The sequence below is a fragment of the Triturus cristatus genome, chromosome 5_1 (genome assembly GCF_964204655.1).
Source record: "Triturus cristatus chromosome 5_1, aTriCri1.1, whole genome shotgun sequence".
Taxonomy (NCBI): Eukaryota; Metazoa; Chordata; class Amphibia; order Caudata; family Salamandridae; genus Triturus; species Triturus cristatus.
In genome coordinates, this window is record NC_140587.1 from 588,534,865 (window position 1) to 588,547,100 (window position 12,236).

The window sequence follows — 12,236 nt, forward strand, 5'->3', positions numbered from 1 at the left end:
CTACAAATGTGGGGGCTCATTCCACTCGGAAGGTTGCAGCCTCCTCAGCCATGTTCGCAGTAATATCTTTACCAGACCTATGCAGGGCAGCAACATGGGTGAACACCCACAACTTTATGAAGCATTACTGCCTCGATGGCTGGCGTAAAGCAGATTTAACAGTTGGTCAGGCTGCTCTACTTTGACTCTTTCCATAAGGTATGCTACTGTTCTGAGCTTTGTTTCTTCTGTTATAATAATTTGATTAAGTTGAATATTCTGATTTTGTGCAATTTCACAGGAATTCAACAGGCTACTTGTATTTCTGTTGTGTATCATAGTGTGATGGTTTGCCTTGCCCATTATTCTTTAGATACTGCTAACTAGTCGGATTCAAGCATGTGAATCTATAAAAAAGGATACAATACTGGAGAAAAAAAAGTTACTTACCAGTACACTGTGGTTCGTCCGTATTGATATCTTTTATAGATTCACATGCACCCCTCCTCCTCCCAGGTTATGCTCACCTTTTGCTACCTCTATTGTTGTTAGTTTTCACTCATGCTTGAATTCTGAGGTATGGTGACACGTCAGGGGATGAGTACGCCAGGGTCACAGCTCTGATTAGCTGAAGTTTGGATGTTTTAAAACAATGTAAATGGGTTACTAAATAGTATTTTTTATAGGAGTTAATGCGAATGGCTTTAGCACTACTGTTACCATGGGAATCCCACCATGACGACAGGGAAGATTCAAGCATGTGAATCTATAAAAGATATCAATATCGGAGAACCACAGTGTACATGTAAATAACTTGTTTTTTATTACTGCTTGTAAACTCTACATCTCCGGACCCCACCAGTGGATCTTTTTTGGTCTACTGTCTGAATTCTTATAGAAATACAGTCTATTTTATAAATTGGTGTTGGATTTCTTGAGTCATGTCGATTTCTTCTGCAATTGTTTTGGTGCTCATTAAATGTTTTACCCTTGTTACTCTGTGTTAGCCTTTCTGCCAGTGCCATCGCTACTGAGGATCCCTACTGGACCCAAAGGGGTTGGCACTGTTGTATTACACACTGAGGTCGCACAATTACACAATATAATACACCTAATTTTGTCACACAATTCAAATGCGAAAGCACAAGAACCAGGAGCAAATTCATCGCTTGTCAATGCTCACACAATTCATGCATATTCAAACCTAAGCTGCAAAGAAATGGTAGCAGACATACAACATATTGATGCAGTGGCAACGTATATTTGGCTATAACAAGTCCTACATAAATCAGCAATTTCCTGATTATATTCTAATCCAAAAGACGTTAGCCATGATAGTCTACACTCAGGCCACTTACATTTCAGGCGATTTCACATTTCATATGATTCATCCGCGATCTAGGAGAGCTTAAACATACAACCATAATCTCCGATGTCCATGGCAGAAGTCAGGGGCTGACTAGAACAAAATAATTTGCAACAGGCAGAGGAGAAACCATCAGAAAGTCATGAAGAGAACCAAAAAAGTCCATCTTGCTAAACAAATTAACAATGCTACATCTAACTAGAGATATCTGCAACATCCATCAGGAGATAATACATCAGGAAGACTTGTGAAACTGCAACATTGCAAACCCCTCCTTATGTTCTGCTTATTTTTGATATCAAGAATCTACAATTTTATCACCAATATTTCAGAACAGTCACATTACCCTTTTGTGACTTCAGTTCTGGTTCCGTCTCACATCATATTCAACAAATGACTAATGAGGAAGTGTCAAGGATGGTTTGAAAGACAAAAGCTTCCTACAGTCCTCTGAAACCATGCACTTCTGTGAACATAAAGCAACTCTTTCTGTCGCTTTAGGCAGATGTCACAGCTGCAATTAATTAATCCGTTATGCAAACAATAGTACTGGACCACTTGGAACATACCATTATCATGCTACTGCTACAGAAACCATCAGCCAGTAAGAGTGAGCAGTTACCAGCCAATCTCGGCGATCTAAACAATATGATGAATGGCAGGGTGCTGGGCTGCGTTAAGAAGATATCATACCTATGTTTATCCCCAACCACTACCAATCTGGGTTCAGGCCAGCAAGGGGCACTGAAAACATCTTTGCTAGTATCAGGGAAGATATGATAGTGAAAAAGTAACCAGATCTTACTCTCTTTGACCTCTTCGCAAGCTTAGACACCATGGATCATGCCATTACAAAGAAGACTGAGGGAATGGCCTTGATTCACTCCAACCACATAGGAATGCTTCTGGTCCCCCTTTCCAACAATGTCCAACAAAGAAGTGGGTATATGAAAGGGTCATGTGTGGTACACCATAGGTTATCCCAACATGGCTGCTCTTCAATATCAAAACATGCCCATTGCAGCAGCTCCTAGAGAAGTTGAAATTCCAAATGTATCCCTCAAAGTCAAGAGTTCAAGAATGTAAAACTCACTGAATACAAGCCTTTGATAGGACTAAAGTACAATCTTTTGAGCAAAGGTCTTAACCTTTCAGTATGCACTTACACTTATGAAAACACAGGCCTGACTGTCAAGTAACCACCTCAAACTAAAACCACGAAACACCATATTCTCTCCCCTCATAGTTCTCTCCCCTCATAGTTCTCTCCCATACAAAACTGAATGAAACACCTGGACACCCTTAACTATAAACCCTGCACCACTGAATCAACAAAATCCCTTGGGATTTCCCTTGCCTTGACAATAACTTAAACATGTAAGCACACACAAGGTCATTCAAACATGCTGCATTCTGCCATCTCAACCTGCTGAACAAGGTGAAATCTTTCCTCCCACCCCAGACTTCAAGACCACAGTCAAAGACTATGGAACTTCAATGTTAACAGGTCTATCAAAATGAAGCTAGACACCCATCAAAGAAACCATCAACCCTGCCTGAGACTCGTAATAGGGACAAGAAAATTTGACTACATCACACCATCTCTGAATGCCCTCTGCTGGCTCATTGTAGAAGGCAGGATCCAGTTAAAAATAGCTTATATGACCCAATGAGCCCAGATACTTATCAAATAAGCTCAAACAATATTAGGAAGACACTGCCTTCAGGGTGCAAATTCAAGAAAGAAAAAAAACATAAGCTTGCACTTTCTCCGCTTCCAGAATAAGGAATTCTCTCCCACCAAAGATCAGATCCAATCCATCGACAAACACATTACACAATTGGGTCAACAGGATTATACAAACTAGATTTAGAACGTAAAGCATTTAGGTTAGCCAGATTAGAGGACCACCTACACCTTAGATGTAGCACGCAGAGCAGAAGGCACAATACAGGGATGGCCCTCCTGATCACTGGAATAACATGCTCACTATCTTGTTGATCAATCAAGTATGTTGGTTTCCTGTGCATTCAGCTGTTATGTCATGGTCGTGTAGAGATAAATTAACTCATTTATGGTCTTGCCTCTGAACAGTACCGATACCAATGGGTCTTGTCCACGCTTTAAAGAACTCTTAAAATAAAAATTCAACTAAAACTCCTCTTTGGAGGCGATGACTGAACAATATGGAACCAAGGCCTTCCTTTGACAGCATGTGCAGTTGTTGGTTTAAACAACAGGGCTGAAGGCCTGTTCACCAGTGTGTATATTATAATTTATATCATTGAAATGTAGCACTACACACACCTGAACACGACTTCTGCATTCAGACAATACTTTAACATCTACACCAAGATACGTCATTGCAACATCTTTCTAGTCTTGCTTAATGCTGCTTGAAGTACCATAAAGTGAGAGATGGATTCGAACTGACCGTGGTCTGGAGACTAACAGTTATACAGGTCAAACACGTAATCTGTACAAAATGTGACTGTATTGATGTAACAGCGCTGCTACATATTTCTTGTACACTGGAGGAGTCAAAAAACACCACTGCTCAGTTCTAGTCAACCTGCAGTCTGTTCTTGGCTTTTGAGAATGGAAAGTAATCACAAACCTAGAATGAGTTTGCACTAAGGATGTAAAGGTCAAACTGATGCAACCAGGTGGTGATATGTCACATTTGAAGAAATCGTTTTTTGTGTATAACCAGTCTCTGAGAGCTCAGACCTACCCACTCTGTGGCAGTGCGTGCTAAAATCTCAATAGTAAATAGGCCTCTTGACTTCGTGTCATTTGCTCAGTGAACAAACAGATTTTTTCCTGAGATTTTGAGATGATAAATCTAAGCAATCGAAAAGGGATTCCGGCATTCTAGAGTCTTCAAAATACTGTTAAAAAAAAGAAAAACAAAAACCAAAGCCCCAATTTCCTGAAGGAATAAGTTGAATGAAGCATCTGCAGAGGCAGAGTCAAAGAACACTGCAAAAACTGATGGCGACAACACCTGTATTCTAGGTATGTTAACCATCAAGACATTGAAAAAGCACTGGTCACTATGACTAGCCATTATTCAACAGGGCACATCTTAAAAAAAATCCTAACACAGCCTAGATATACCAAGCACTCCGCTACCACAGCACCCACTATAACTTGCTGCATCCACGCAACAACAATCACACTTACATTTACCTTTTTCTTTTTCAACAACACCATCTCAATCACACTTACATTTGTATTTTTTCAATAGACCAACCTCAGGCAGACAACAAGTCACCAAAGCCATATAGTTGGCATAAAGCCTCCAACTCAAAAGCATAACCCCACACCGAGATACATGTTAAAAACGCTCAGAGTACTTAAACATAACACAGACTTACCTCCAACAACATTGCATCATGACTACTTATCTGGCTTGTGGTGCTATTTGGAAAACAATCTGATTATATCTAACAATGGGCAACCAGCGAAACAGATCAACAAAAAGCAGAAAACCTCTCCAGCACACTCACCCATATAGAAATATAACATATATATATATATGTATAACAAATATCAGTCAGAACAATCTTTATTCAGCAATGAGCCATACAATTAAAATTAGAGACATTTTATAATTAAGATCATATAGAGTTTGATGTATACATAAAATAGGCAAGATTAAAATTAATTTTGATCAGTAATCTCAAGGAGCAAAGTGCATGTGAAAAAAGCACTAAGAAGCTGTAAACATGCAAAAGGCAGCATAATATCAAGTAAAGAGTATACGATATATACAATAAAAAAAACAGGACTAAGATTAATTTTGGCCAAAAATCTCAACGAATAAAGTGTGTGAAAGAAAAGCATGAATGAACTATAAACATGCAAATCGGCAGCATAATATCAAGTGATTTGAGCGAAACTAAACAGGAGGCACAATTCAATATGCTACATAATTTTCATAGAATACTGTTTTATACAAGTTTAAAACCGCAAAGCAGATCTCTAAAGAGGACAGTTTTTGTAAAAACTCCAGGCCATGCCTATAGTATTTCATATTTGCCTTGATCAATACAGGTTTTAAAAAAAAGAGTATCTGGGGGCTGAGTACAGAGAACAATACAGAATACAATGACATGTGCTCTGTTTCTCAGTACGATTACAGCGGCAAGGAGGGCGGTCATGCTGCCAAACGCATTGAAATGGAAATGCACATTTTAAATGGATTAAGTTCAGCCTGAACAATGTAAGCTACAGACCATCAGTAGGGTTTCCAATCCATAATAAATAACATTCAATATTTCTAGTAGTCACCACCTGCAAATAAGTCTTAACACTTTGCATGGATTGTGCTCTCTACAATCTCTCATTTAAACGGAAATCAGCAAAACACGGTTTTGTAATTTCTTTGCTCTTGGGGTGCAGGTTTTGGGGATTTAAAAATATTTCACTTAGCCCTAATTTGTTGAAAATACTTTTCAAATGTGCAAACCAAGGTATCCTAAAGGCATTATCTAAAGATAAGCAATCAGTAATGCATGAACTTACTAGTTGCGCCTCCAGGTTTAACCAACATTTTATCCATAAAAGGGGGGGTGCTATAGCAATTGAATTCTCAACAACGGGCAAACCCAGTATTTTTAGGATTAGCCAACAATCGCCAGGTGAAGTAATTTTCCAAACGTTGAAGTGCCTCTGTTTTATAATAAGCCCAAACACCTGTACCATAGACTGCTGCTGATACACATTTTGTTCTATATAGGGTTAGCATCTCGACTACCGGTTTGTGTTTAAGTTTCCGGGCAAAACAAAATATTGCTTCAATGTTCCTACCAAATTGTTGTGATTTCTAAAGTTAGAGGGATTTCCAGAGGAGTGTTGAGCTGTAAGTCAATCCTAAATAAGTGAATTGAGTTGCCTTCTCTAAAAGTGTGCCCCTCTTGTGAAGCACTTTGATTTGGTATTGATAGGCCCACAGGTCATTACATAAGACTTAGCATAGTTCACTTTTAAATCCAGCTCATTCAAAAAGGCCTCAAAATGGTCAAGTAAACCCTGGAGGCTATTTTCCGTGCGGGCGAGCAATACTGTGTCGCCTGAATAGATATAACGAATGTCTTAAGTTTTACTAGACTCGTACTTTCGCATTAAGCAACATGAACTATTAATAAACAAAACACTTGACAAATTCCTACACGCAAAACACAACCAAATAAAATAGATGGATTGAAATCTCAGAACCATACGAAAAGGGAGCCAGCATTAGAAAGCAGTAAGATACTATACTAATGATGAATAGTTGCCAAAATCATTGCGTACTTTACCTTTTATTCGTTCATAACCTACACAGGAACAATATCAGGTTAATCTAAAAAGAAAAGGACACTCACCAGTGGAGCTTCTGGTATTGATTTGTAATTCGTTTTTGGAACCGTTTTTTCTACGTCCTTATTTTCTGTTTCACTTATGCTATCATTTCTGTATCTGTGGGCAAATTTCTTTTTTAACGCTTCTGCGATTAATGTCCCTGGATCTATTGCATCAGTTGGTTTAGATTTCATTTGCTGTGGTGATCTGTTAAATATAAACAGAGAAAAAAAATGTCCATGTGAATCCACAATAATGCCTACACAAATAATTTATACAATATTCTTTTATTTGGGTGAAAAATTAGGCAGTTTATTCAATCATTACTAAGAAAGTAGTTTTCATGATTCCAAACCAGATATAAAAAAATAATGCAACATTTTTGTTGCAGCCTATATAAAGTATAAAGTGACGTGCAAGAATTAAGGAAAGAATACTTCAAGCATGATGCTGCAGAATACATTTCTTTCATAACACTGATTTATGATAGCCCAAAACAGCAAAAGGAGATGGGCCAGCAGCAATTAAATTCTGCATTTAAGATCTATTCTACATAAGAAGTGAAGTAGAAAGTATCACAATATTTGCAACATAAAAATATCTGGGGAAACACATTTTATTTGCAAGCTAAGATACGTATGACTTTGATGAAGAACATCTTGCTCACTATGCTCTATAAAAAAAACCTATGGCTTTATTACGATAAACTTCTAGTATTCAAGAAACAGGAGCGATAAGGGTATGTTACTACATTTCTATTTGTGGGACTACTATTTATTATGTTTTTTGCAGAAACAGCATCCAGGATGGAGTAGTTTCTTACCTGTAACTCCAGTTCTGTAGTAGGGGTATCTCTGTTATAGTCATAATCTATGAATAATCCCCGCCCATGTGCGGGGACCCCGGAGCAATCAAAAATATCTCTTAAGCTGTCCCGCATTTGCAAACCTGCAAAGACACTTAAGAGACAGACAAAATAATACAGCCTAATCACCACAAGGCTGCACTGGCCAGCACTTCCTCTGAAGTGAACACAAAAGCCAAAATAAAGTTGAAATGTCATTTTTATTCACATTTGACATGTTCCTTTATTATCACACACTCCCTTCACCAAAATCCCTTTAAACAATAGAGAGGAAGGGGTGGACAGACAAGCCCTATAGGCTGTCATTATGTGTCTGCTAAAGGGATACCGTGCCTTTAAGAAACTCTCCAGAGACCCCCGGTATCCCAGGATGCACAGCCAACACAAGTTACTTTCAGTTCTTTTTGAAGGTGTACAACAACAGGCCTGATACCGCCAGGTTACTCCACCGGGGAGGAGGGAGGGTCGCTTATGACTATAACAGAGATACCCCTACTACAGAACTGGAGTTACAGGTAAGAAACTACTCCTTCTGTAGTAGGGGATCTCTGTGTATAGTCATAATCTATGAATAGAATGGCAAGCCCATCCCAACCAACAAGAAGCGGTGGAGTAAGACCAACCACCAACAAATCACTGTGCAAACAAATTCCTTAGCGAAGCCTGTCCAACCTGCGCATCTGCCCTAGCATCAGAGTCCAGGCAGTAATGCTTCGTAAACGTATGGACCGACTTCCAGGTGGCAGCCTTACAAATGTCAGCAATGGGAACATTCCTAAGCAAAGCGGTGGTAGCCGCCTTTCCTCTAGTCGAATGTGCTGTAGGCTTACCCCCTAATGTTTTATTAGCTTTTTGGTAACAAAGCTGAATACAGGAAACAATCCATCTGGAAATGGACTGCTTTGAGGTAGCTAAACCAGTTCTTACCGAACCATAATTAACAAACAGTTGATCCGACCTGCGGATATCTTTTGTCTTATCCAGGTAGAATTTCAACACCCTACGCACATCCAGTGAATGCAGAGACCTCTCCGCCGGAGAGGAAGGATGCTGAAAAAACGTAGGCAAAGTTATCATCTGATTCACATGGAAATCTGATATCACCTTAGGCAAAAATTTAGGATGGGTACGCATCACTACTTTAGAAGCATGGAAAACAGTATACGGCTCTTGGCAACACAGAGCCTGAATCTCACTCACCCTCCTGGCCGATGTAATGGCTACAAGGAAGGCCGCCTTCCAAGACAAATGCTGCAGCGAAGCCTTATGGATAGGTTCAAAAGGCTCCCTCATCAATCTAGATAACACCACATTCAATTCCCAAGGTGGAGAAGGCCTTCTAACAGGGGGAAACACCTTACGCAAACCCTCCAAAAAATCCTTAATCACAGGGATTTGAAAAAATGAGGTTTGAGAAGGGCCCTTCCTATACGCAGTCAGAGCTGCGAGATGAACCTTAATAGATTGAAAATTAAGCCCAGACTGAGCTAACTGCAGCAGATAAGGCAAAATAACGTCTTCTTTACAGGATGTAGGGTCAAAGTCCTTCGCCTTGCACCATAAGCAGAATCTCTTCCACTTATAGGCGTAGGAGGTCCTCGTAGACGGTCTCTTAGCCTCTTTTAAGATCTCCATACAGTCCTGAGGCAGGTTCAAGTGTCCATACTGCACTAGCTCAGGAGCCATGCTGCCAAACTCAAGGACGAGAGATTGGGGTGAACCATCTGCCCTCCGAACTTCGTGAGGAGGTCCGGCCGGCACGGCAGGCGCCGGTGTGGCAGAACAGACCGGTGAAGAAGGTCGGTGAACCACCATTGTCTCGGCCACTCCGGAGCAATCAGGATCATTCTGGCTCTGGATTGCGACAGCTTGATCAGCACCGCCGGAATCAGGGGAATGGGTGGAAAGGCGTAGAGAAAGCTGTTGGACCAGCTGATCCACAGTGCATTCCCCCGCGTCCCTGGCTGGTAGTACCTGGACGCGAAGTCGCGGCATTTGCTGTTTTCTGCCGTAGCGAACAGATCTATATCCGGAGTGCCCCATTCTGCGAAGACGTCTCTTAGCACGTCGTCGTTTAGCACCCACTCGTGGTTCTCTTGAACGAGTCTGCTGAGCGCGTCTGCTTGGGCATTCTGCACTCCCGGCAGGTGGGTCGCCGTGATCGTCAGATTCCTGGCCACCAGCCAGTTCCAGATCGCCTGTGCCTCCCGAGACAGGGTGCGTGACCGGGAGCCCCCCTGCTTGTTGAGGTAATACATGGTCGTAGTATTGTCCGTCTGAACCAGCAGGGAGGACGTCCTGAAGGAGGGATGGAACGCCTTCAAGGCCAAGTGTACTGCTCTGAGTTCCAAAAAGTTGATATGGTAGGTCGTCTCCATCTGCGACCATATCCCCTGAATCTGAAGAGGGCCCGAATGCGCTCCCCAGCCCTGGAGAGACGCATCGGTCACTATGGTCTGGGCCGGAATGTCCTTGTGAAAAGGGGTCCCCTTGCAGACATTCTCTGGGGAACACCACCATTTCAGAGACTGCCGAGCGTGCTGAGACAACTGGATCTTGTCCTCCCAACGCCCCCTCCTCTGGTCCCATTGATCCTCCAGACATTCCTGCAGGGGCCTCATATGCAGACGTGCATTGGGGGTGAGGAAGATGCAAGAAGCCATCGACCCCAGTAATGAAGACACCGTCCTCACCGTAGGAGAGCGGGCTGAGATGAGATGCAGAGCCTTCCCACGGATCGATAAGCGTCTCTCCTCCGAAGGACACACGCTTGCGGTCAAGGTATTGACTGAAGCCCCCAAGTACTGGAGACACTGCACAGGGATCGGCACTGACTTCGTCATGTTGATGTGCAGCCCCAGACGGTGAAGCAAAGCCGCCGTCCTGTTGAAATGGCACTGGGCTTCCTGATAAGTGGACGCTTTGATCAACCAGTCGTCCAGGTAAGGGTACACAAACACCTTGGTCTTCCGCAGGTGTGCTGCGACCACTGCCATGCACTTGAAGAACGTCCGTGGCGCAGACTTCAGGCCAAACGGGAGTACGGAATACTGGTAATGGTTGTTGCCTACCAGAAACCTCAGGAACTTGCGATGCTTCGGTGCGATCGGCACATGAAAGTAAGCGTCCTGCAGATCTATGGCGCACAGCCAGTCTCCTCGATGCAACTGAGGGTAAATCTGATGCAGGGACAACATACGGAACTTTTCTCGGCGGATCCACCTGTTTGCTTGACGCAGATCCAGAATAGGCCTGAACTCGTTCTTGTCTTTTTTTCTTACGAGAAAGAACCGTGAGTAGAGACCTTTTCCTTTTTGCCTCAAAGGAACAGCTTCTATCGCCTTCTTTTTTAATAGAACGTCCGCCTCCCGCTGGAGCTCCCGCACCATGTAAAGGGAGCGCACTGGTGGAATCTGTGGAGGCGAACTGGTGAAACGAAGACAGTAGCCATTGCAAACAATATTCAGCACCCACTTGTCCTGTGTTATTGTCCTCCACTCTGCCAGGTAGTGTTGAATACTTCCCCCCACCGGTGCGGGTAACGGATGAGGGGGAAGTAACTTTTCAGGGCTTCGACCCGGACGGGCCTTTGTTCCCCGCTGAGGACTGATGCTGGCCTCTGCCCCTCTGGCGCTTCTGAAAGGGCTGCCTCTGGTACTGCTGCTGTTGCTGGGGCTGTTGCTGGGGGCCCGACTGACGCCCTTGGCCCCTCTGCTTGGTGTAGCGCCTGCCCGAGGAACGGAAGGACCTCCTCTGCTCCTTAGGCCGCTCCAGCCCCACCGCCTTCAGTGTCTCCGCCTCAGCCTTCATGCGGGCCATCTCGTCATCCGCATGCGACCCGAATAACGTCGTGCCAGAGAATGGTAGATTGGCGATCTTCTGCTGCGCTTCCGGCTTGAGCGGAGTCAGCCGCAGCCAGGAATGCCTCCTCATATGTATGCCGTGGCAGTACCCATGGGCCGCCAGCAACGACACGTCCCCCGCCGCACTGATGATCTGATTAGAGACCATCATGCCCTCGTTCAGCACCTCTTGAAAATCCTCCCTCTTGTCTCTGGGCAGGGAGGCCGCGAACTGTTGCAGGGAGTCCCAAAGAGACCTGTCATAGCGCCCCAACAGAGCGGAGGCGCTAGCGGCCTTCATTGTAGTAGCCGACGTGGAGCACATCCTCCTCCCCAAGGAGTCCATTTTGCGACTCTCCTTATCCGGGGGAGCCGTGGAGGAAGGCGTCGTAGAGTGTTGCTTACGAGCCGCCGCCACGATAACAGAATCCGGTGGGGGGTCCACTCTGAGGAACGCCGGATCTGAGTCAGGGGCCCTGTACTTCTTTGACAGTCTCGAGGGCGCCGGCTTCACCACGGCCGGCGTTAAGAACACCTCCATCGCAGGTTCCTCCAGTCCTGGGACCAGCGGGAGGAGGGGGCACGACAGATGTACTTTATGCAAAGTCTCAAAAATCACAGAAGTAGTGGGAATAGGGGTAGTCACTGATATCCCCAACTTCGCAGCCCCTCTCAGCAACACCTCCTGGAACGTGGCAATGTCATCCACTGGAGAGACGCGGGTAGGAGGCGTCTCTGACAGCGAGGGCGAATACTTGCCAGCCCCCGAAGAGTGCGTGCCCCTCGACCCTCTGGAACGGGACCGATACCTCCGTCGACCATGTCCAGAGCGAG

At 43.9% G+C, this 12,236-nt stretch overlaps 1 protein-coding gene across 1 annotated transcript in view; it reads right to left on the bottom strand.

The window, feature by feature from the left end:
* MTFR1 (mitochondrial fission regulator 1) overlaps positions 1 to 12,236 on the bottom strand; it is a 310,359-nt gene that overhangs the window by 17,208 nt on the left and 280,915 nt on the right. Inside the window, exon 7 of the mRNA XM_085605528.1 lies at positions 6,719 to 6,902. Coding sequence (XP_085461654.1) covers positions 6,719 to 6,902 — 184 coding nt within the window. The remainder of the gene's footprint in view (positions 1 to 6,718; positions 6,903 to 12,236) is intronic.